This window comes from Brassica napus, chromosome A2 (genome assembly GCF_020379485.1).
Source record: "Brassica napus cultivar Da-Ae chromosome A2, Da-Ae, whole genome shotgun sequence".
NCBI lineage: Eukaryota > Viridiplantae > Streptophyta > Magnoliopsida > Brassicales > Brassicaceae > Brassica > Brassica napus.
Window position 1 is genome coordinate 13,474,512 of NC_063435.1, and position 23,544 is coordinate 13,498,055.

The following is a 23,544-nucleotide window of genomic DNA, read 5'->3' on the forward strand; positions in this document are numbered from 1 at the left end:
TTTTGCCATTATGGAACATACAATATTGAAAAAATGAAGAGGAACTATGTAGATGTGTTAGACATGATTTGCAGATGTATTGTCATAATTATGATATATTGACATTTTAACTAAACATTCCAAAAACGTAAAATAATTTAATAAAAATTGTAGTATAAAATTTAACTTCAAAACCTATAATAATAATGCCATTTGGAGAATTATCAAAATCAAACCTCCATTTACATTCTCTACATATTTAGTCAGTCATTTACAAAATTCAATTGATTTTGAATGTTGACCCAATATTCTTACCAAAATGAACAATAAATTATTAATCAGAAACGGCCACATCTTCTTACAAGATTTTTTCAAATCCTCATTAATATGATTTTCACTGCTGTTTAAAGAAGTAAATAGTGAAATATTAAATAGTCTTTCGTTCTATGGTCAAGAGTCAATTAAAACAAAATCCTTCCAAAGTAATTAAAATCCCCTTTTACAAAAAAAAAAGGTAATTAAAATCCCCTTTTACAAAAAAGGTAATTAAAATCCAATGACTAAGTGTACCCAATTAAAACTCGACGCGTGTATTTATGACCACTTAGAATCCAGCATTTTCGTGTTATTTCATTAATGACTAGAGCTATATATATGTTCTCGTTCAGACACAAGCATAACATTCATACAAACATTGGTACAGTAGAGAGGGAGAAGGGAAAACGATAATGGCGTTTAAAGGTTTCGCGTTGTTTTCGATCGTGGTCTTATCTATCTTTGCTTCTTCAAGAAGCGAAGAGACGGAGACGAAGGAGTTCGTCTTGACTCTAGACCACTCTAACTTTACCGAAACCATCAACAAGCATGACTTCATCGTCGTCGAGTTCTACGCCCCATGGTAAGATCTGAGCCTTTTTGAACTGTTGACATAGATCGTGTCTCGAAACCCTATAATTCATTTGGTAACCCTATGTTTTACTATTCTTTTAGGTGTGGCCACTGCAAGAGCCTTGCTCCTGAGGTAAACATATTGGCTTTTAATTATTGACTATATTAAGAAAAAAAATGTTAGTGTTTATGTAAATATGATTTATAATTTTTTTATAATAGTAATATCTGTAAAAACATTTAGCATTATTTATGAAAATGTTATTGATAAATATATTGATTAAGTGTATTGTTAAATAATAATTACATTTTAAAATATGAAACTTCCATTTACAAATGATTTTCATAAAATTATGATTGATTATATTCAAAATTTTATGAATATTTATTGACTAAAATTTTCCTTCACCAAAATTAATGGTATATGGCTAGTAATATGGTATATATTAATAGTAATATATATTGACTAGATTCATGACTAACGTTGGTGATATTTGATAACAGTACGAGAAGGCTGCATCAGAGTTGATCACCCATAACCCTCCCCTCGTTCTTGCCAAGATTGATGCTAGTGAGGAATCAAACAAAGGCATTGCAAACGAGTACAAGATTCAGGGCTTCCCCACTATCAAGATTTTGAGAAATGGAGGAAAGTCTATTCAAGATTACAACGGACCTCGTGAAGCTCCCGGTATTGTCTCTTATGTCAAGAAGCAAAGTGGACCTGCTTCATCTGAGATTAAGACAGCTGCTGATGCTGCTGAGGTTGTCGGTGAAAAGAATGTTGTTGCTGTAAGTGCCTCGCATGTCATTCCCTTTTTTAAGAATGTTTTATTAAGCGTTGCAGCTAGGATTAGTCCTGAGATTCATAGGGCTTAAAACAATTATTAAATGATCAATATTTACATATTTTTAATTATTTTGGGGGCGAGTAATCTATACATATTAACCACCAATAATTTGGCAGTTATAAACGAATGCTGCATTTTTATTATATCCAAGACTGGCTCTAATTTAATCTAAGTAATTGTCCATTTATGTTGTCTTAGGTTGGCGTGTTCCCTAAGTTATCCGGTGAGGAGTTTGATTCTTTCATAGCCCTTGCTGAGAAACTGCGCGGTGACTATGATTTTGCACACACTTTGGATGCCAAGCTTCTTCCTCGTGGAGACTCATCAGTGGCAGGACCTGTCGTGAGGCTTTTCAAGCCTTTCGATGAACTGTTTGTTGATTCCAAGGTACAAAGGGACACTTGTATTGTACGTTACATCAATTAAATAACGTTTCATGCTGTTTAACTGATCTAGAAATCTTGAATATAGGACTTCAATGGGGAAGCTCTAGAGAAGTTTCTCAAAGAGTCAAGCATTCCACTTGTCACAGTCTTTGACAGTGATCCAAGCAACCGTCCATATGTTGCATCATTCTTCGACAGCTCTGCCACTAAGGTAACTTGTTATGTTTGGTTCTAGCTTTTGGATAGCTCTTAATTTTTAAACTCTTCTATGATCTTTTGGTTTTGATTGGTTGTAGTAATATTTTGAAATTCAGGTAATGATGTTTGTCAACTTCACTGGAGAATCAGCTGAATCTTTAAAATCGAAGTTCCGTAAAGTTGCTACATCTTACAAAGGACAAGATCTTTCTTTCCTTGTTGGTGATGCTGAGGGCGGCAAAGGCGCCTTGGAGGTTAACTATTACATTCTTTGTCTATATCAATCATTTTCTTATGCTATAAGTTACACATAACTAAGCATAGTTTGTTCTTTGGTATAACAGTACTTTGGAGTAGAAGAGAGCCAAGTTCCCCTTGTCATTATCCAGACTCCTGATAGCAAGAAGTACTTGAAAGCAAACGTTGTGGTTGAGGAGATTGAATCGTGGATGAAGGACTTTAAGGTTTGTTTCATTCTCTTTACACACATTCTTGTGAGTTTTATGCATAATAACTACGTAGAATCAACATAACCTAACGTAAAGAACACGTTTTCTTCAGGACGGGAAAGTTGATGTCTTCAAAAAATCTCAACCTATTCCAGCTGAGAACAACGAACCAGTGAAGGTTGTTGTAGCTGAGACCCTTGACGACATAGTGTTGAAGTCTGGAAAGAATGGTGAGCACATTTATAAACTCTAGTAGTGTTTTTTTTTTAATTTCTTGCAAAACAAAAACTGATACAAAAAATCAATTTTATCTGTCAGTCTTGATCGAATTCTATGCGCCATGGTGTGGACATTGCCAAAAAATTGCCCCTATCTTGGACGAAGTGGCTTTGGCGTTCAAGAACGACCCAAGTGTGATCATAGCAAAACTAGTAAGCTTGATCTATGTTTCTTCTTGTTGTTCGACATGTTATCTCAACTTTGATTTGTCCTAAACACAAATATATGTTGGTGTGTAGGACGCAACCGCAAATGATATCCCAAGTGAACCCTTTGATGTGAAAGGTTTCCCAACCATTTACTTCAGATCAGTGAGTGGAACCGTTGTAGCGTACGAAGGAAACAGGACAAAGGAAGACTTCATAAGTTTCATTGAGAAGAACAAGCCAACAACTTCTCATGTTGAAGATACCACTAGTAGTACTAAAACTGAGGAACCTAAGAAGATTGATGATGCATCGGATACAAAAGACGAGCTGTAAAAGTCTTGTTTATTTTTGAAATTTGAGTAGGAGCTTTATTCTTCTTCTCCATATATCCATCAGAGTTTTTTCTTATAAAATAAAAAATTTATAGTCTTTTCCGCTTTACTCTTTCAGTCATTGGAAATTTGGAACTAACTAGTAACAAAAGTTACGATCAAATAAAACCTATGATGACAATTTCGGTAGTTTTGAAGTCTCTCCCATTAAAACTAATGAAATAAGAGAAGTTTCTCTCTTAAAATCTCTCTTAAAAATGGTTGAGAAACTTGTATGAGATTTGTCTATATGTCACTATTCTAGATTTCCTTTTTTTTTTAAAGTAATGTTAATAGTGTTCCAAATAAAGTAATTTTAATATTTATATTATTATCATTTGTGAGATGCTTTGGTGAGAGCTTGTACTAAAATAGCTGATGCTCTTAATCATTTTGGAGGCAAAAGTAAACCTATCAGCGATGAAATTTATCAGTTTACTGTTAGCAAAAGAATGAAATGAGCATCAGTGAAGCTGTCCACGTAGGACAATTAAATCAGTCAATCAAGAGATTCCTTTCTGACACGTCATCCCGAGTTTAAAAATATGGGCTTCGTTTTTTTTTGAGACAAAATGTAAATGTCAATGCCCAGGAAGCCCATTCTTTTTTCTCTAAGCCTTCTTCGTTTCACCTTTCACGATCTAAAGTGGAGAGATCCGACGTTTCCCTTTTTCAATTCTCCAAACCCCCAATTTTCTAGATGATTCGTAAAACCCTTTGCTCTTCCCCTCTTCGTTTTCATCTCACGATCTGATCCACACAATTAATCAATACATCCTCCACAATTGATTGAGATGGCTTCAGGTCCAGATCCGAACAGCTTTGGTGATGGTGCGAAGCGGGATGAAGCTACGACCAAGGTTCCTTCTAAGGATCCCAAGAAGAAGGATGATAAGAAAGAGGAAGATCTGGTAAGCTCGATTTTTCATTCTCTTTGAATCTTTGCTTGGCTGCAAGAGTTAGTTCATAATCAGAGTTAGTGGAGATTACGATTAAGCTGTAGATATTGCACTAATGTAGAGATTTAGGGTTTAGCTGATAAGTTGTTTGTTGGTTTTGAAAGCCTTGCTAAAGTGATTTCTATATGATATGTTTGGCATCTGATGTGATTTGTAGTCTGAAGAGGACTTGAAACTGAAGCAGAACCTGGAGCTCTATGTTGAGAGGGTTCAAGACCCTAATCCTGAACTGCAGAAGGCTGCTCTCGAAATGATGAGGTAATTCGTGTGTTTCTCTTATCCTATTGTCAATTTAATTAGTTGATAATACTTATATAATCTTTTTTTTTGGATTTTATAGTATAATTTTAATTTAGTCTATGTTTTTTTTAATCTGTAGGCAGGAGATCCGTGCCTCAACAAGCTCCATGACGTTGTTAGACCGGATGCCAAAGAGGTTGTCATGGCTGGAACTTGGAGGTTCTCAAAGGCTTTGTGGTTAGTGATGCTACTGATGTGGAGACGTTGTGTCTACTGGCTGAACTGAAGCACTTGAAGAAGCTGGAAAGCTAAGCATTACTATAAACAAAGGTGGTAAATTCACTGTTTCTCAGCTGTTTGTGGATATTCAGGACTTCTCCAATCTGGAGAAGTTGAAAGTGGCGTGGGGAGGTATTAATGAACACAACAAAGCTGAATCTACTTCTGGAGCAGTAAAATAATTCATCAGGTCGATGACACGGCTTCCTCCTAATAGCCCAGTTACAGATCCAAAGCCTCACAAGGCTCCAAAGAAGGTAGCCGTTCCAAGCCACCTTCCAGAGAAGTTAATGAAACTGGACCTGCAGTGTTTTCCTGATGCTGAACTTCCCTCATTGCTTGAGCCTGGTAAGCTACGTATGTTGGAAAAACTCTACATCAAAGGAGGAACCAAGCTTACAGGCTTTGGGAAGTCCGTGCCTGAGAAGCCAACAGAGTGCAGTGTCAAGGTTTTGCGTCTGAAATTCCTTCCCAGGCTAAAAGTGGAGTGGAGGGAGCTGAGGGAACTATACTTTCCAAAACTGGAGTTCTTGGATAAGTATCAGAGCCCTCAAGTTAGTTTCTGCCCCTGTGATGGTATCGGAATCTGGCGCGGCAAGTCTAACCAACTCTGAGCTGAGAGTTGCTCAGTTTTCCACATGTTGTCTATCCATTCTGTTTCTGTTGTTGTACGTTTGTTTCCTCATTTTCCATTGATGTCTTCCTTGTGAATATAACAATATGATGACACCTACAGTATTGTAATAGAAAAACTTTCAGACAAATTTCTTGATGAGCAAGTTAAAACCCATGTTTGATACAACAGAGAGAGGAGCTTGCCAAAGCTATTGCAGATGCTCGTGAGAGACAAGAGGCACAACTGAAAGACAATCCTCTGCTAGCTAATCCTTGCACAGCATGCCTGGTACACCATGATCGATCCACAGTCATCACTATCACTACCGATACGAGATGACTATTAATACTGATGCGGTTTCAAACGAAAAACAGAGTTGAAGAACTACAATTTCTTTTATTTAAAAAAGAATCAAAATCAGATTATATTATACAAGAGCTCAAAAACAGAATTCCAGGACTACAATTTCTTTTATACAAGAGCTCAAAACAGACATATGCCCATACACTGTCGTGTATGTTTCTCATCGACTAAACAATATTTATTATTTAATACTAATTATTTAATTATATTTAATACTGTATTTAATTAGTTACTAAAAACAGGAGTCACATCTAATAATTACTCTTCTCAAATTATAAATATGTAATTCAAACCACATAACCTTCGTTACCCTTATATACGACCACGCGTCATATAATCAAACATTGAATTATTTTAAAATTCTTTAACCTACACTTTATACATATATATTAGTTAGCTTTCATAACAAAATTTATATCTTATAAACAAAGTAAATATTTAAATAATAAAATTATAAATATTAAACAATTTATTATTTTCGCGCATGTCATATCAAAAAATTAAGGATGATGTAATATTATAATATTATGAAAGTAATCTATAAACTAAATCTATATAGATATGAGGATACAATTGTAAAGTGGTCTCACATTGAATTTTTCTGATTCTGTGCATTCCTAATTGGAAGGAGATAATCAACATCTAATATTATATTACTCATAGTATGTATTAGAAATGATCGAACCGTAAACCAATTAACAATGATGTAAGGAATACATAAAAATATATTTTCAGTTATCACAAATATAAAATCAATTGACAACAACTTAATTATGTCTAGCGTAAGACAACAGAGAAGAGTTTCCATACCTTCTAATATTATAATACTAGGGTAGGCCCGCCCTACGGGCGGAAAGCGGATCAATAAATAATTTAAGTAATCAGAGTAAATATTTAATATTACTGTTATTATTTTAAAATATACATAATTTTATATGATATTAGATTTGAAGACTAAATAAACCATACTATCTGAATAATTTGTTATTCTTTTATAAAATAAATACTACCTATTATTTTTTAGAAGATAATTTTCTAAATAAACCAAACTGGCTTTGATTTTTTCAAAAATAAATACTTCTTATTATTTTATTAAGTATGATAATATTCTTTTGTTAAGAGGTTTAAATGATTTTCTTCTGATGTGGCTTTACATCATTTCTTGTGATTTTCCAGGGTTGCATGACCAAAACAAATGAGTGAGATTATTTTTTCATTTTTGATTGTAGAAAAGAAACAAACTTGTAAATAGATTCATATATTTTTATTTAATTTAATTTAATATATATTACTGGATTATGTTATACTTTTTTTACTAAATTTAGTTTTACAGTAGGTTTTTGTGAGAATTTTATTTTAGTTAAAATATATAATTAATTATATAATTATTTATGTAATATTAGATATTTACATAAATTAACAGGAGGTAAATGAGGTGAAGGAATCTAATCTGATAGTTATCAATTTTGTTTACGCAGGAACGCTGTTTTACATATATAAACGTGATAATTAAGAGGAGGTAACATGAGCATGTCGTCATTTGAAATATAATTTATCATATATGTTAAATTTTTTTTTACAAAAAAAGATATATGATTGTTAAGATGGCAATTGACGTTGTTGTAGTTGATTTGTTTGTATCCAGTTCAAATCACTGGATGGATGGTTAAGAATGAAGATCATGTGCTTTGAATTGTCTTTGAGCTTTTGTAGTTGGCTATACTTTTATAATAATGGAATGTAATTTTTGTTATGTGTATGCATTCGTGGAAATAACATGAGCTTTGTAGTTGGACTATTGCCGTGGCCTCTGATTTATATGATTTGTATATGCTAGTCATACCAAAATTTTCAAATCTTCTAACATTAATTTTATAAAAAAACCTTGATAAAAAATAGTAGGATATTGACACAGAAAGCCATTGATGATAGCTTTGGTCACACAGGTGATTTTCTTCAATCCTGGTCATAACAAAGAAAGACCCATTACAATTTGCAGGTCTTGGTACTAAAACATCAAACAAATCATGTCTATGGGGATAATCTAATATTGGAAATGCAAAGGAACTGTATCAGTTGGAGAATGCCATTACTATGTTTTTTTACCCAATATAGTCAACTATATCTTATACGTTTTTATTTTCTTTTGATAGCTATGTTCGATTAACATTATAACATATTCGGTCTGTAATTTCTTTTTCTTTTTCATATTTATTTTTACTTTTACTGTATGTGTTATATTAGGAAGCTTAATGATGAAACCTAAAGAAAACCATCAGATTATACCAATTCACGTTAGGCTAGAACATATATGTTATACCAATTCCAGTTAACCCTGGTCGGTTTAGGTTCTACTTTTTTAATACCATTAGCAACAGATAAAAAATTTGGTACAGACGTTGACAGTGCAGAGGGAGAGTGGAGAACATAATATATAGAGAAAGCTTCAATAGGTGTTCACAAAAAAAAGAAAGAGAAAGCTTCAATGTTTTATGGGTGTTCTTACATTCTTGGAAGGGTTTCTACTCCATAATGTATTATATAGAAAAATAAAGTATCCACATCCTGCAACCCAACTCCAATACAAACAGCCTTGGAAGGTGTTAACAGAAAGTCATCACAGATCAGACTCGTTTAGTACTTTACCATTTTGACAATCTCATCACTTCCCCAGGCACTTGCAAGCCACAACAGACCCTTCCATGACCATCATTGCCTTCTGAAACTCATCCAACAGCACAACTCTTCCTTACTTCTTGAACTTTATTCCAATACAAACTTCTACTCTTTTCAGTGGCAATCAAACAACTACAACTAATTCTACATTCTTCAATATCTCTCCAGGATTAACAATTGAGCAAAAGGCAATCGATGCATCAGCTGATTTCAGTAGAGCAAGAATCAATGCTTTATCGATGTTCTTACATTCTGAGAAGGGTTTCTACTCCAGATTATGGATGCAACAACTCCAGAATCAGTGTGGCCTTATTTCCGAAAGGGCTCATGTCAACAACTTTTCCTATGCCACAAACACTGTTATTTGAATAAGATTCCATTTAAGCCATAATCTTCATGGCTTTAGCTTTTGGATTTTCTTATTTCCTCTGTTTCTACAATAGCTTCTTCTCTGCTTTCAACAGACCCAATCGCTTAACCAGAATCTATGTTGCTTCCTGCTTACTTCAAAATCCAATCAATATCCACCACTAAATAGTCAAATTACATAAGAGATCATTAGTTTACAATTGTTGAACAACTCTTACCGGGACTTTCTTGTTCATCGTCAGCAACCAAACCCTGTTCTTGAGAATATGCTGCAGTTTTTAGAAAAAAACTTTAAGAACCGTACCCTTCTTCTTCATCGTAGCTGCTTACATTTCTCTGAATTCAAATCGGTTGTGACCAGTATAATTTTCAGTGTTGTATTAGTGAGCAATGAACGAAGTGGTGGAGCTTGAAGGCATCACCACAGCGGACGTTCCTGGCCTCTAGAAACGCAGCAACCGTACCTAAACGGTGGAGGAGGAGCAGCCTGTTTGCAAATCGGAGAGGAAGACTGAAACGTTATCCAGTTCATTGGTTAGTTTAGAACGAATCGAAGGATAATTCTCAAAGTAGGAAAGCTCACCTTTTTATAGCCTCTCCAACGCCTTGGAAGATTAAGACTCGCATTGATTAGAGATTGTGGGTGATGGATTGATGGAGGGTTTTAAATGGATTATTCTGTAACTGATATCATTTGGTATCATGAAGAATAGGGATGTTAATAATGGGTTTTTACCCATAGGGTACCCGAAGCCCGGTTGATATTTGAAACCCAAAACCCGTACTTTTAGATTTTAAAACTCGCGGGTTTTTATTGGGCGGGTCTTGTTTTGTTTATTACCCTATCGGGTTTACACTGTCGGGCTTCGGGTATCCGATGGGTTTTAAAAAAAAAAAAAATTAACAGAAGCGACGTCGTTTCTTCTCTCAACTCTCTCTCACCATCTCATCATCGTCGTTTCTTCTCTGGACTCACCATCTCAACCAGAGACGAGATCCCATTATCCCAATCGCCGCAGCATCTCATCTCTCGCCGCCTTAACGCCTCACCATCTAATCTCATCTCTCGCTGCCTTAACGCCTCACCATCTCATCTCATCTCATCATCGTCGTCACTCGTCAACCAGAGACGAGATCCCAATCATCTCATCTCATCACGGTCAAAGTCAGATCAGCAAGCAGGTACATTTTAAGAATTGAGTTTTGATATCTAGGTTTGTGGGTTTGTGGGTTTGTGAGTTTGTGAGTTTGTGGGTTTGTGGGTTTGTGGGTTTGTGGGTTTGTGAGTTTGTGGGTTTGTGAGTTTGTCGAAATCAATCGCTAAGGTATGTGGGGTTTGTAGTCCTCTATATCCGTCTTTTTTCACAATCGTTTTAAGTACATCGCTTATCGAGCTACTAGTGAAGCGGTCGCATCCACACACACCCTGCACATTACCATAGATGATTGAGATCATTCCATACATTTTATTTTAGAGAGAAGAACCATGGACATTAGCTGATTGTGATGTTGCTGTTTTCAACGATGTGCTAAGTCAAATAAAAGTTCTCTAAGAGACACCTAAGCTTGAGCCATTTCTAGTTTTCTCCAATCTCCCTCACCAGATTAAATAATAGCTTAAATTTTGTGATTGTTTAATGTTTTTTCAGGATGGATTCACAAACACTTGACACACTAGCAGCTCTTGAGGCTGCGAATGAGCAGATGGAGGTTGATAATGATGATGAAGCAGAAACTCAAGGACAAGCACAAAGTGAAACTCAACCTGTTCAAGCAACTGAAACTGTGAGTCATTCTAAACGCACAAAGTCTCTTGTTTGGAACCATTTCGTAGTAGTAGGAGTAGAGGCAGATGGAAAAAGAAGAAGTCCTTACAGAAACCGTCTTCTTCCAAAAAATGTTCAAGCATTGCTTTGCACTCGAAACTGGTTAAGAGGTTTTGCTGAATTTGAAGGTAGATTATTAGTTTTGATATTTGGTTTCTGATTTCATATATGAACTTTTATGTAACTACAAATTTTATTTTATAATTTCAGGTGATGTTGAAGATTATTTTGATGAAGACAATTTAGACAAGGATCCAACAACCACAACAAGTAGTTCTGCAATATGAGGTCAAAACTCTTTTTTTTTTTTGTCAAACAGGTCAAAACTCTTAGGTAATATTATTTTAGTATATTAACCATAGTTTAGATACTCTGAAACTTGACCATAGTTTAGATACTCTGAAACTTGACTGAACAGCTCTCAAAACTCTTAGGTGATATTATTTTAGCTAACTTTGGTCTGATACTCAACTTGTGTACGTGTACAGGTAGGTAGCAACTAGCATCCATAAGAAGTCATCCATCAGGTTCTTCAAACAGTGGAGATCTATTTCAGAAGGCTACCTTGATCTTATGTGATGATCTATATGAAATGTCTTGGGTGATTATGAGTCTGTTTCTTTGAGTTGATACTATGTTAAAATGATACTATGTTTCTGAATCTGTTTCTTTAAGTTGATAATATATCTTAATACTCTGTTTTTTATACTCTCGTGAAAAGATAATGTTTTTGAAAGTGATTTGCACTTTTATACTTGTGTAGATACAATCCCAAACAGATACAATAGGAGAAATTAATCAAATTGTATTCAAAACATGATTAAAAATTAAATATTCAATACATTTAAATTTAGTTTAAAACTATAAAGCTTTAACTAAAAACCCACAAAACTTTAAATAAAATAGAGAGAGGGTTTTTCACGGGTTGCCCACGGGTAACCCTAAAAGTTTCGGGTTTTTCGCGGGTTACCCTAATGATACCGGGCTTTTTTCAGGTTTTTTAGTTTAGGGTATTTATTGGGCGGGTTTAATTCGGGTTCGGGCCGGGTCGGGTAATTTTGCCCATTACAACATCCCTAATGAAGAAGAAGATAAAAGAGCAATCTCAAAACCTTAATCGTCTAGTCGTGAGATCAGGAGAGGCAAAGATAAAAAAAAAAGCAGCGTTTCTCTTATGGTCTGGGCTTAAGAAGCTAAGACACAGCCAAACTTCAACAAAAGCCCAAATATCTCGTTGAACAAAATAAATGAAACGGAGAGTTTTATACTCGGGACACGTGTCGTGTTGTCAAAAGCTGAATTAGTGACGTGGCATCCGAGCTGGACCCTCTAGGAGAGAAGCAAAGTCTTCTTTATATATAAAGATCTCACTATATTAGTGGTTAAATAAGTTTTTTCTAGGATAAATACTCACTCCATTCTTGGAGTTTAAGCTTTTCTATCTGATGATTTTAGTAGTTTAATCCCAAAAAAAAAAGAAACGGTCGAACTGTACATTGTAATTGGAGAAAGAAAACAAACAAAAATCAACCAAAGACTTTTAAACTATATGAATCAAAAATTGGAAAGAGCAATTATCTGCAATTAAAGAATAAAGCAATAAAATTGTAAAAATACAAAGTAAAACAAAAAATATACACAGAAAAAAAAGATTTAGTAAAATAAAATCATAATATAATTTCCATAATTGATAGTGCTTAATTACACTAAAAAGTCTAAATTTACAACATACACAGTTTTATTTACATCTTTAAACTTATTATCTAATTAAAATGATTCTAAAAAAAGTGGCAGCATGAAGAGTTAAAAAATATACGATAAAATATAATACATAACGTTAAAAATATATTATCACTGATCACTAAAAACTCATGTTAGTAGTAATAAAAATGAAATGACAACACATTTATTAAAACCATAGAACGGCACGCAACAAGGTGTTATTAAATATACAAACTACAAAATAAATATGCTCAACGCAAGCACACATAAAAATGAGACATCATATTTGGATATATTTAAATAAATAATTTTAAATATATTATATTCTTGATAATTTTAAAATTACTTAAAAGAAACTAAATTATTAAAAATTAATATACAAATAAAACTAAAGCAATATTTTGTAATGTCAAAATAATAAATGATAAAAAATATATTATGTTAACAAAATAGACTTTAGATTTAAAGACTTCTAATTCATGTAATATTACAAAATTCAAAATTTGTTTATTACAATTAATAATTTACCATTAGATATATTAAAATAATATTCTAGATCAATATTCAATTGTCAGTTTTCAACTATTACACGTCAAAAAATATTATTAAATACGCTTTTTATTGAAATGAGGGTTTTATATTTTAAGTAGGTTATTGGAGTACTTTTTCTTTTCATGAATTTACTCGAGATGAGATTCCGATCTTTTAAACTAAGATAATTTATGTTCTATACATAATTATATTTTTTTTTACATAACTCTAAAATCTCGGGCTTGATTTTACATATTTTATTAGTTAATTATGTTACATACAATAGAAATACTTACTCCAAACTAAAAATATATTAAAAAATAAAAATTTAAAATTAGTTATATATAATTTAATAAAAAAAAGTTCACATACAAATAAAAATAATAAATGTAACAAATATAAATATATTATCCGCGCGTAGCGCGGAGAAAGGATCTAGTGAACATAAAAGATGGAGTAGTCTGCTGCATTAGCGTAATCATGAAAAAATAGTGGAAGATCACCAAGACACTTCCAACCGGGTTCTACCCATTAAATTTTAAACATATATATATATATACGTAATTACGGAGTTCATAATTTTGTGGAAAACCCAACCCAAATGTTTTAAGAAATTTTGGGTTCGGTTTTCTACAAATTATAGATCCCATAATTACATATATATATATATTTAGAACTCTAATGGATAGAACTCCCATTGAAAATGCTCTAATACTTGTAGAAAATATTTCAAAAAGACATTTTATATTCTTTTCTTATATTTTCACCTTTTTGAAAATTATTTTTCAATTTATTTTCACTTAACTAAGAAACAACTAATCTCACGAGATTTTGTATGACACTGTTGAGATACGTTGTATTATGTCATATGACAACATAGTACTATAACAATAAAGTTCACAACCAGGGCCGGTTCAAAGTATTAGTGGGTTTTTGGACAAAAATAAAATTTTAGTTTCTTTTTACATGTATTTATAAACAATTTAAAATTTTGGACTCCTATCCCTAATATTTTTTTTGAATTATACAGATGTATCATTGCTCCACAGAAGTGGTCCAGACTAGTCACGTGTTATCACGTATCAATTCTCTGTTTCTAGCGATGCCGAAATGTTAATTTTTCAGTTACCAGAATTCGAATCCTGGTGATCACCATATTGGGTTTTACCCTCAAGTTAATCACCACCCACCAAACTTGTGGCTCTTGTCCCTAATTATTTAAAAAAAATTTAGAATCCTCTTTAATATCTATTCTATTAAAAGAGAAGCAGTCTTGAGAAATCTAATTATAAATGTTGTTTGGCTTATTACTTTGTTAATATTTAGTCCTACCGTACATCACACCACTGCTTTCGTATTAATTCAAAAAACTATACATGTATATGCTTACAATCGTGTGAGCCTTATTAGTTATTATAACTGATTTGTATAAATCATCTGGGCCAAATCTTTAATCCCTATTTCAATAAACCGATTACATAAATAACCAACATTAGAAACTTTGTGCGACTCATTTGCTTTAACAATTAGCCAATGTTGGTACGTAAGTATTGAGTATTTTTTATTAATTTATAGGGTTGACTTCTCTACGCCCCCCAAACTACTTAAACCCACAGTCAATCCCCCTAGACTTTTAAGCTCTTCTCCTAACCCCACAAAATAAAATGATTCATCAAATATCCACCTAAACTATTTATTTCAAGTTAATTGCACATTTTTTCTTATATAAGAGTATATACGTTTATAAATTAAAAAAAGCGTTTAAAAATAACGATTACCCTTTATCCGATCCAATAATTTTTTTGATCCATGATCCACACAAAAAGACCCGACACGTTAATAGAAAAAACCTACGCTAACAAACCCTACCTTACACGTACACCTTAAACAACCTTACGCCACTCTCGTAAAGCACATGTAACGAATTGGAGAAAGACAAAGCTACTAGGTGAAGGTTCTATTTATTAAAGATGGAGAATGAGGCCTCACAACTTGCAAGGTGATTATTTATTGTTATTTTGATTGATCACGTTCTTTGACTCACCAGACCATTATTTGTTTCTATTATATGATTCTTTATTGCTTATGTATAGGGACACTGAGAATGATCTAAGACATGATGGGGAAATAGGAGATGTAAACAGAGATGACAAAGTGGCGAACGACATCTATGCTAAAGAGGATAATGGTGAAGATGAAGACGAGGTTGTTGATCGATATGAACATGAGATTGAGCAATCAGTTGCTGATTTTGTTGATGAGGAGTTCATTGGTCGGATGACAATTCCAGAAAGCTCAGATGAAGAAGAGGACGAGTTTGTTGCAAGAGATAGAAGGATGAAAAACAAGTCTTTTGACAGATTGTCTATTGGAACAACTTTCTACTCAGGTTTCGAGTTCAAAGAGGCTGTATTAGAGTATGCTTTGAGTAAGGCGAGAAACATTGTGCAAAACAGATGGGATAAGACAAAGCTTAGTTTTAAGTGTGGTATTGGAGGTAAATGTAAATGGAGGGTTTACTGCTCATATGATAAGCCGAGACAGTGTTGGTTGGTGAAAACAAGATACAAGTACCATAGTTGTACTCCTAACGGGAAGTGCAAGCTTTTGAAAAGTCCTGTAATAGCAAGGATTTTTCTGGATAAACTGAGAGAAGACAGTGGTCTGATGCCAGAAAAAATCCAAGAGCAGATTAAGGATATTTGGAAACTAGTTGCATCAAGAAATCAGTGCCAGAGAGGAAGACTACTTGCTTTGAAATGGCTGGAAAAAGAGTATGCAGACCAATTTGCTCATCTCCGAGGTTATGTGAGAGAGATCGAGAAGACAAACCCAGGTAGTATTGTTGTGCTCGATACGTCTCGCAATGCTGCGGGTAAGGATGTTTTTGATCGCTTTTACGTATGTTTTGAGAAACTTAGAAGTTCATGGAGAGGGTATTGTCGGCCAATCATAGGGTTAGATGGAACTTTTTTAAAATCTGAGGTAAAAGGGATATTGCTTACTGCTGTTGGTCGTGATGCAAATAATCAGATTTATCCGGTTGCGTGGGCTGTAGTACAAACAGAAAACTCGGATAACTGGTTGTGGTTTGTTCAACGGCTGAAGGCTGATTTAGTTCTCGGTGATGGGAGCAGATTTGTTCTTATTTCTGATGGCTCAAAGGTAAGCATCTCATTACTGGACTTTCTCATTTCACATCTACTAATATCTCTAATACACCACCATTATTATTTGATTCAGGGTCTGATCAGTGCAGTGAAGGCTGAATTACCTAATGCAGAGCACAGGCGATGTGTTAAACATATTGTGGACAATTTAAAGAAAAAGCATAAGAACAAGGATTTTCTGAAACCAATGGTTTGGAATCTAGCATGGGCCTACAATAAGACACAGTACAAGGCAGAACTCCAGAATCTGAAAGACTACAACATGTCTTTGTATGACGACGTGATGAAGAAGGAACCAAAGACTTGGTCGTTGGCATATTATAGGCTTGGAAGCTTATGTGAGGATGTCGACAACAATGCAACTGAGTCATTTAATGCCACCATTCTTGCAGCAAGAGCCAAGGCAATTGTGCCTATGTTGGAAACTATTAGAAGGCAAGCAATGGTTAGAATAGCTAAAAGAAATAAGAAATCTGAGAGGCGCGCAGAGAAATTCACAAAATATGTGGTTAAGATGCTTGAATCGGAGAAGGAAGACGCTGAAAAGTGTATAACGACTCCTTGTACTCATGGAGTTTTTGAGGTTAGTCTTTATCGCTGTTCATATGACGTAAACACGACAAGGATGACCTGCACATGTGGGAAGTGGCAGATAACGGGAATTCCATGTGAACATGCTTATGGAGCGATGATAGATGCTGGGTTAGATGTTGAAAATTATGTTTCGGAATTCTTTTCCACTTCTATATGGCGGATGACATACAATGACTCTATCAACACCGTTAGAGGACCACGCTTTTGGATGAATGGTACATACAGGTTAATAGTCGAAGCTCCGGAGCCTATACTCCCTGGACGAAAAAAAAAGAAGAATAAAAAAAAAATTCCAAGATTCAAAGGAAAGCATGAATCGCCAAAGAAGAAGAAGCAAACAGAAACACTAGGAAGGGGGGGCCGAACCATCCACTGTTCTAAATGCGGGGAAGCTGGACACAACGCAGCCGGCTGCAAAATACACCCAAAGAAGAAAATAAAGAAGACAGGAGAAACAATCGAGCAGGTGAGTGTTTTTAGTGTCTAGATTTGGATATTGTCAAGTGAATATTTAATAACTTATGCTACTGTGTTATGTCATATGTTATATTTTTCAGGATGTTGGAACTGTTACAGAACCAGAGTTCGTTGCTTTAACGCAGCCATCACAGGCACGCATAAACTAAGGAAGGATGGTGACTTATGAGTGTTCTTATAACAAACCAAATCTATGAATGATGACTTTTGGGAGTTTTAATAATTCTTGTTTAGTTTTGTGTCTTATGGTTATCTTAATAACTTTGTGATCCTATAAATGATGTTTTCTCAGAATTTTTAGTAAACCATTTTTCCTTGTGTTGACTCTGAATATTTTCCTTTATACGAAAAATTATATTAGACGTTGTCTACGATGAATCCAGAGGATGACATGTGAACATGTTGTTTGACACTTTTGTTTTTCTCAGACGAACATAGACTAATAATCTTCAAGTTATTGTGATGGCTTACGTTTAACATAATCAAGTTTACAAATGTACGTTTATAAAACAAACTATGTCACTACAACAAAGTGGTTCCTTACAAACGAGAACAAGATGATCCCTTTGTCTCTTTCCTCTTGTTTTATGGGAAATAAGTAAGAAACAAAAATTTCTAACACACAGAACACAGCCCGATTGAGATTATAGAACTCTGGACAGAATAATGTGCAATCTCAAAAATTCAATAGTAAAAGCCACAAAAGAAGAAGAATTTTTCTTGACGTGGTTGCAGCTTGTAACGCTCTAACTTTAGCCTGCAAGACCATCCCGGGTTCATCTGCCACTTGCATTGAATAAAAATTTCTTGGAGCTTGTAACTAAAGTTCTTCGGTAATCTATAGCTTTAGACATAAGTCCTGGAACAAAAAGGAACTGAAACATCCACCAAACCACAAATAATCCAAAGCAAAAAACATATGAGAAAACTTACATAGATTACATAGATCGTTGCTCTCTTTTACGTAGTAAGAAAGATGCAAATCTTAAACTAAAAAAACAATCTCTATGAAGCTTCCTTAAGCTTCTTTTCATAGAGATGAAGTATGAACCCTAGTTTCAGAGCAATTGATGGCGAAATTATGTGGAGAGTTTCATATTCGGGTCTTTTAACTTAAGTCGGGTCTTACGGTTCGGTGGGGAGATTATCGGGTAGTCTTAGGGTTAACGTGATTTGTCTGATCGCGTTTTTATGAAATTAAATGCAATCACGTCGAAATCATACGATATGTGGAATTAATTCAGGAAAAATACTTTAGGGAGAAAACTAATGAAGCAGATTAGTTTAGGGGGTTTCTTAATGAGCCTATAAGTTTAGGGGGGTTTGGTGTGGGTTTAGGTAGTTTGGGGGGTGTAAAGAAGGCAACCCTAATTTACATCTTATGGTGATTTACTTCTTGACACTTATACATATTTGCATACCATTTTTCATAAAAGTGATATCAACATATATAAACTGAATTAACTATAAAACTACATTTGAAGTTAGAGAATATTTCTTGGAATAAACTTATTTAATTGAGATCTTTAATAATATGCCAGACTACTATTTTTGAAATGTTGGTACATTTTTAAATATGCATTGGCAAATTTTAACGCCCAAACTTAATGTTAACGACCAGTTTAAGCTTATGTACATTGGTTCAGGCTTACGTACATTGGTTTAGGTTTATGTAAATGTAGATGCACTATTAATCTTCATGACCTCAGTATCTCGGTTATTGGTGTTTTGGTTCAAGAAATATAGGAACCGTTCAAGAATTTACAACGTTTGGTCAGTTGTGTTATTTCGTTTTTTGGTTTGATAGCAAAGTTGAGAACTTGCTAATATGCAAACAAAAAAATCTGATAATTTTTGAGTTTTCAGCTTAAAAATCGGGCAATTTAAATTGTTCAAATAAAAATATCAGATAATTTTAATATTTTGTATAAAAATATTTGAGTAATTCAGTTTTTTCATATAACTCAATTTATAAATAGTATTTTAAGATATTTTGTTATTTAGAAAATACATATAATTAATATTTGTAAGTACATAATTTGTATTTTAAAAATTTAAGTACCCATTTGGTTTTGATTTTTTTTCATTTTTTTTATTCTATAGATATATGATCTATTCGGTTCTTAATGAAATTCAATTCTATTTTTGTTTCGATTTTACAGTTTGGTAAAGTTCGGTTCGCGTTTCCGGATAAATATTCTCAAACCTATATACAATTTTATATTAAAATAATTTATTTAATTTCAAAAATAAATCCGCGATTTCTAAGCGCGGATCAAAATCTAGTTATTTTTGTTAAAAAAATGTTTAGGTTCGGGGGTTACGCTCCCTTGGCCCTATGTTCCTGCGCTGTTCACAACCAAATCTTCGTAAAATCAAACAAGTACATGATTCAGTCATTCAAGTTCCTTTATAGCTTAAAGTGGTATCGTGAATTCGTGATTCACGTGGTTGTGGTGGACCAGCTAAGTACCTGAATGATTAGAAAAAATATTGTATGATTACGATTCACCACCATTTTACATATAGTCTTGTGTCGTCATCATTTTTCGTTTCTTTAAATGGTTAGAAAAATATTAAAATTTGCAAATGGGACTATATATACTGATTCCATTCTATTCTCCATATGACCCCTCCGGTTAGAATTTGGAAATAATCTTTGGTTGAATTCTATACTGTATATAAATTATGTAGGCTCCAACTGAGAACTTTTTTTGGAAAAAAAAAAACAAATAAGAAATTAATGTATACAAATAAAATAATAAAAATGAAAAGGAATGTCTGTTTCTTTTCAAAATTAACAAATATCAGTTTTATTTTATATTTGCCTACAAGAAATGAGAAAGAATAAGAAAAAAAAAATTATTCCTTGCGAATGGTAATTTTTGTTAGGAATGATAAATAATTCAATGTTCATCTTCATTACTTGGTCACCATTCAAATCGTAATTTTTAACACTTAAAAAATATAAAAATATGGATTTCTTGCAACAAAAGATGGACTAGTTTTCAAAATTTATAGAATTTTATGATTTTTCTATCCTGTATTTCTTTCAATAAACTTTTGGTACAAAAATAAATATTTAGGTAACGTTATGGAAATAGCTAAGAATTCCCTTCTCTTCTTTTGGTGATGGTCCATACTGCACTCCATGATTCCATTAACATCAAATCTTGACATATCTTTCTTAAACATACGAGTATGTATTGTTCTAAAACACAAAAAAACAAATGTGTGTACAGATATTATCATCTCGATAATCTCCAACAATAAATAAATAAAATATTGGCCATACTTCTAGTCGGGTGGAGCCAGTTGGTCATCAAATAAAAACTCGAAACACTTGTCTTTGGCTTCTGTTCTTTTTCCCTATAAAATGGCAACAAGTATGAACGTTACAACCACACTCGCAAACAAAACAAACTCTTCTTTCAATCTTATAACCACAAACAATAATGTCAAACCATCTTCAAGACCCCTTACCCAATTACCCTAAGCCGGTTTTAACCGAAGAAGAGCAAGAAATCGACGAGAAAATGGTGAGCTTGCAAGCAGAGAGTATCGTCAACACCGTGGCTTTCCCCATGGTTCTCAAAGCTGCCTTGGAGCTTGGCGTCATTGACAAGATCGCTGCAGCAGGCAACAACATGTGGCTCTCACCGTATGAGATAGCCCGTAGTCTCCCTAACAAACCCACCAACCCGGAGGCGCCAGTGTTGCTTGACCGGATGCTGCGGTTACTCGTCAGCCACTCGATCTTGAAGTGCCGTATGATAGAATGTAAAGAAAACGGCCGAACCGGAAATATGGAGATGGTATATGCAACCGAACCGGTTTGCAAGTACTTCTTGAAAGATAGTGATGGTTCTGGTTCTCTTGGTTCTCTGTTTATGTTGCTCCACACCGAAGTGTTTTTCAAGACTTGGTACGTACTTCATTATTCTGTAAATGAGTTAAACCGAGTTGGTTCGGTCCTCACCAATACAACGAATGTTCTTTATAAACATGCTTTAGATTTAGGGAGTTATAGGCGATTTATTAAAAGTTTCAACTAAAAGTTTAAAAAATAAATTCGGGGGCTAACATTTTTTAATTTTTTTTATGCCTATGTAGTTTTTTTGAAACATTTTGGGAGGCCTAAGACACATGTTTCATTCGAGTTTGTCCGTGACAGGCCCTGTTAAACCAATCATAAACGAACAGATGCATATTACTTTCTTTTTCTTTATTCACAGGACAAACCTTAAAGATGTGATACTAGAAGGAAGAGATGCATTTAGCTCTGCCCACGGAATGCAAATTTTTGAATACATTAATTCAGATAGACAATTTGCTGAAGTGTTTGATCGTGCCATGTCAGAACCTTCCATCATGATTTTGAAGAAGGTTCTAGAAGTTTACAAAGGATTTGAAGACGTTAACACTTTGGTGGATGTTGGAGGAGGAAGTGGCACTACATTAGGTCTAGTCACTTCCAAGTATCCTCATATTAAGGGAGTTAATTTTGACTTACCTCAGGTTTTAACCAATGCTCCATCTTATCCAGGTACAAAAACTACTTAATAAATTTGATTAAGATATATGATGAAGTGCCTCTCAAAACTTTTATTTGTTTTTGTTTAATTTTTCCAATTATAGGAGTGGAGCATGTCTCTGGAGACATGTTTATAGAAGTTCCAAAAGGAGATGCAATATTTATGAAAGTAACTATATATATGAATATAAAACTTGATATCTTTGAGTTTTGATTGTCTAATATCTCTAATATAATGTTGTTAATTTGTTGATAGTGGATACTACATGATTGGTCGGACGAGCTTTGTATAAAGCTTCTAAAAAATTGTTGGAAGAGCCTACCGGAAAATGGAAAAGTGATCATTGTAGATTTGATTACACCAACAAAACCAAAGAGTGGTGACTTTTCCTCTAACTATATGTTTGGTATGGACATGTTGATGCTAACACAATGCTCAGGTGGTAAAGAGAGATCGTTTTCGCAGTTGGAGAATTTAGCATTTGGTTCAGGTTTTCTTCGGTGTGAAGTTGTTTGTGGTGTCCATTCATATTCTGTTATCGAATTCCACAAATAGATTTGGAATCTACGGAAAGAAATGATGGGCCAACTGAATAAAGGATGAGAATTGGTGCTTATTTTAATGATTTTATTGCATGTAACATAGTTTTATGGTGTTGGCTTGCTCAATTTTCTTTTCAGCCTGTGGTGTTTGCCAAGTATTAACGGAGTGTAATGACTCTGATTGGTATGAAAGTGTGTTTGCATTATGTTTGCAATTGAAAGATTGTGTCCTATGCTTAAACTTTTGTTGGGAAATCATGTTCCTTGCCTAAAAGCATTTTAAATTATTTAAGCAAATGGATACGAAAGAATCTTATTTTAGTTTCTTTTTTGAAGGTTTTCAAAATGATGTCACTTAAAAATCGATTACAAATTTACAATACTAAATGGAACATGTATACTTGTGTTAATACAACCCCTTTCCTGTTCTCTGGTGAAAAAGGAAGTGGAGAGTAGGGATGGACAAAATATATGTAAATTTTGATTCAATTGGTTATTCTTTTCGATTCAAACCGAAATCTGGATGTTTGTAACCTCACACAGGCAAGAAAATATTAATATTCAGTATCCACAAGAAATGAAGCAAATAAGAAATACTAATCTTTTTAGTAATCATATACGATCCGATTTGTTATATGTATATTTTATACATATCTTTAAAGAATGATATATATATATATATATTATAATTATTCTATTTGATGTAAGTTTTAATATTTTTAAATGAATTTTTATTTTAATAAAATAATTTTATTTTTATTAGCATTGAATTTTTATTTATTTTTGATTTTAATTGTATTTTATGGATCGAATCGGGTATATGGTTAAATATATGAAAATATCTGATATCTAGATCCCAAATATCTATTTAGCTAGGAATCAAATTAGATTCTGATATTTTTTGGACGAAATGGATTCTAAAAAACTTGGATATTCGATTCGTGCTCACTACGATTGGAGAGGGTAGATGCAGTCTTCGTTAGCTTTGAGTTGTATTTGACTACACTTACACGCGTCTTAATACATGTCACTAAGTGTCAATTGAGATTTGAGAACCTTGACTACAACATGTGTTTATTGATTTGTGATCTACTT

At 33.7% G+C, this 23,544-nt stretch overlaps 3 protein-coding genes, 1 long non-coding RNA gene and 1 pseudogene across 4 annotated transcripts; 4 read left to right on the top strand and 1 right to left on the bottom strand.

Annotated features, from left to right (window-relative positions):
• Positions 1–652: 652 nt before the first annotated feature.
• Positions 653–3,609, top strand: LOC106453664 (protein disulfide isomerase-like 1-2). The gene is made up of 10 exons (XM_048753838.1): positions 653–877; positions 970–1,000; positions 1,372–1,659; positions 1,917–2,105; positions 2,190–2,315; positions 2,419–2,556; positions 2,647–2,766; positions 2,864–2,981; positions 3,070–3,182; positions 3,270–3,609. Exons 1-10 carry the CDS (start codon positions 708–710, stop codon positions 3,510–3,512), a joined length of 1,536 nt encoding a protein of 511 aa, XP_048609795.1. The 5' UTR covers positions 653–707; the 3' UTR covers positions 3,513–3,609.
• Positions 3,610–8,423: 4,814 nt separating this feature from the next.
• On the bottom strand, positions 8,424–9,679 carry LOC125584257 (annotated as a pseudogene).
• A 203-nt stretch (positions 9,680–9,882) lies between these two features.
• On the top strand, positions 9,883–11,584 carry LOC125585205. Its single transcript, XR_007322135.1, has 4 exons — positions 9,883–10,234; positions 10,702–11,006; positions 11,089–11,166; positions 11,367–11,584. It is a non-coding gene; the product is annotated as an uncharacterized LOC125585205 (long non-coding RNA).
• Positions 11,585–15,101: 3,517 nt separating this feature from the next.
• On the top strand, positions 15,102–17,521 carry LOC106355367. Its single transcript, XM_013795336.2, has 4 exons — positions 15,102–15,130; positions 15,225–16,296; positions 16,375–17,361; positions 17,453–17,521. Exons 1-4 carry the CDS (start codon positions 15,102–15,104, stop codon positions 17,519–17,521), a joined length of 2,157 nt encoding a protein of 718 aa, XP_013650790.2.
• Positions 17,522–20,748: 3,227 nt separating this feature from the next.
• On the top strand, positions 20,749–22,704 carry LOC106454902 (indole glucosinolate O-methyltransferase 1). Its single transcript, XM_048753842.1, has 4 exons — positions 20,749–21,297; positions 21,608–21,918; positions 22,011–22,075; positions 22,163–22,704. The coding sequence occupies exons 1-4, from the start codon at positions 20,828–20,830 to the stop codon at positions 22,460–22,462; spliced, it is 1,146 nt and encodes a 381-aa protein (XP_048609799.1). The 5' UTR covers positions 20,749–20,827; the 3' UTR covers positions 22,463–22,704.
• The last annotated feature ends 840 nt before the right edge of the window (positions 22,705–23,544 follow it).

Bases quoted from the DNA above. Each gene is read 5' to 3' on its own strand.
- LOC106453664 (XM_048753838.1), top strand. From the start codon at position 708: ATGGCGTTTAAAGGTTTCGCGTTGTTTTCGATCGTGGTCTTATCTATC. The intron at 2,767-2,863 runs GTTTGTTTCATT...CGTTTTCTTCAG, and splicing joins CGTGGATGAAGGACTTTAAG to GACGGGAAAGTTGATGTCTT. The intron at 2,982-3,069 runs GTGAGCACATTT...TTTATCTGTCAG, and splicing joins GTTGAAGTCTGGAAAGAATG to TCTTGATCGAATTCTATGCG.
- LOC106355367 (XM_013795336.2), top strand. From the start codon at position 15,102: ATGGAGAATGAGGCCTCACAACTTGCAAG. The intron at 16,297-16,374 runs GTAAGCATCTCA...TATTTGATTCAG, and splicing joins TTATTTCTGATGGCTCAAAG to GGTCTGATCAGTGCAGTGAA. The intron at 17,362-17,452 runs GTGAGTGTTTTT...TATATTTTTCAG, and splicing joins CAGGAGAAACAATCGAGCAG to GATGTTGGAACTGTTACAGA.
- LOC106454902 (XM_048753842.1), top strand. From the start codon at position 20,828: ATGTCAAACCATCTTCAAGACCCCTTACCCAATTACCCTAAGCCGGTT. The intron at 21,919-22,010 runs GTACAAAAACTA...TTCCAATTATAG, and splicing joins CAATGCTCCATCTTATCCAG to GAGTGGAGCATGTCTCTGGA. The intron at 22,076-22,162 runs GTAACTATATAT...ATTTGTTGATAG, and splicing joins GAGATGCAATATTTATGAAA to TGGATACTACATGATTGGTC.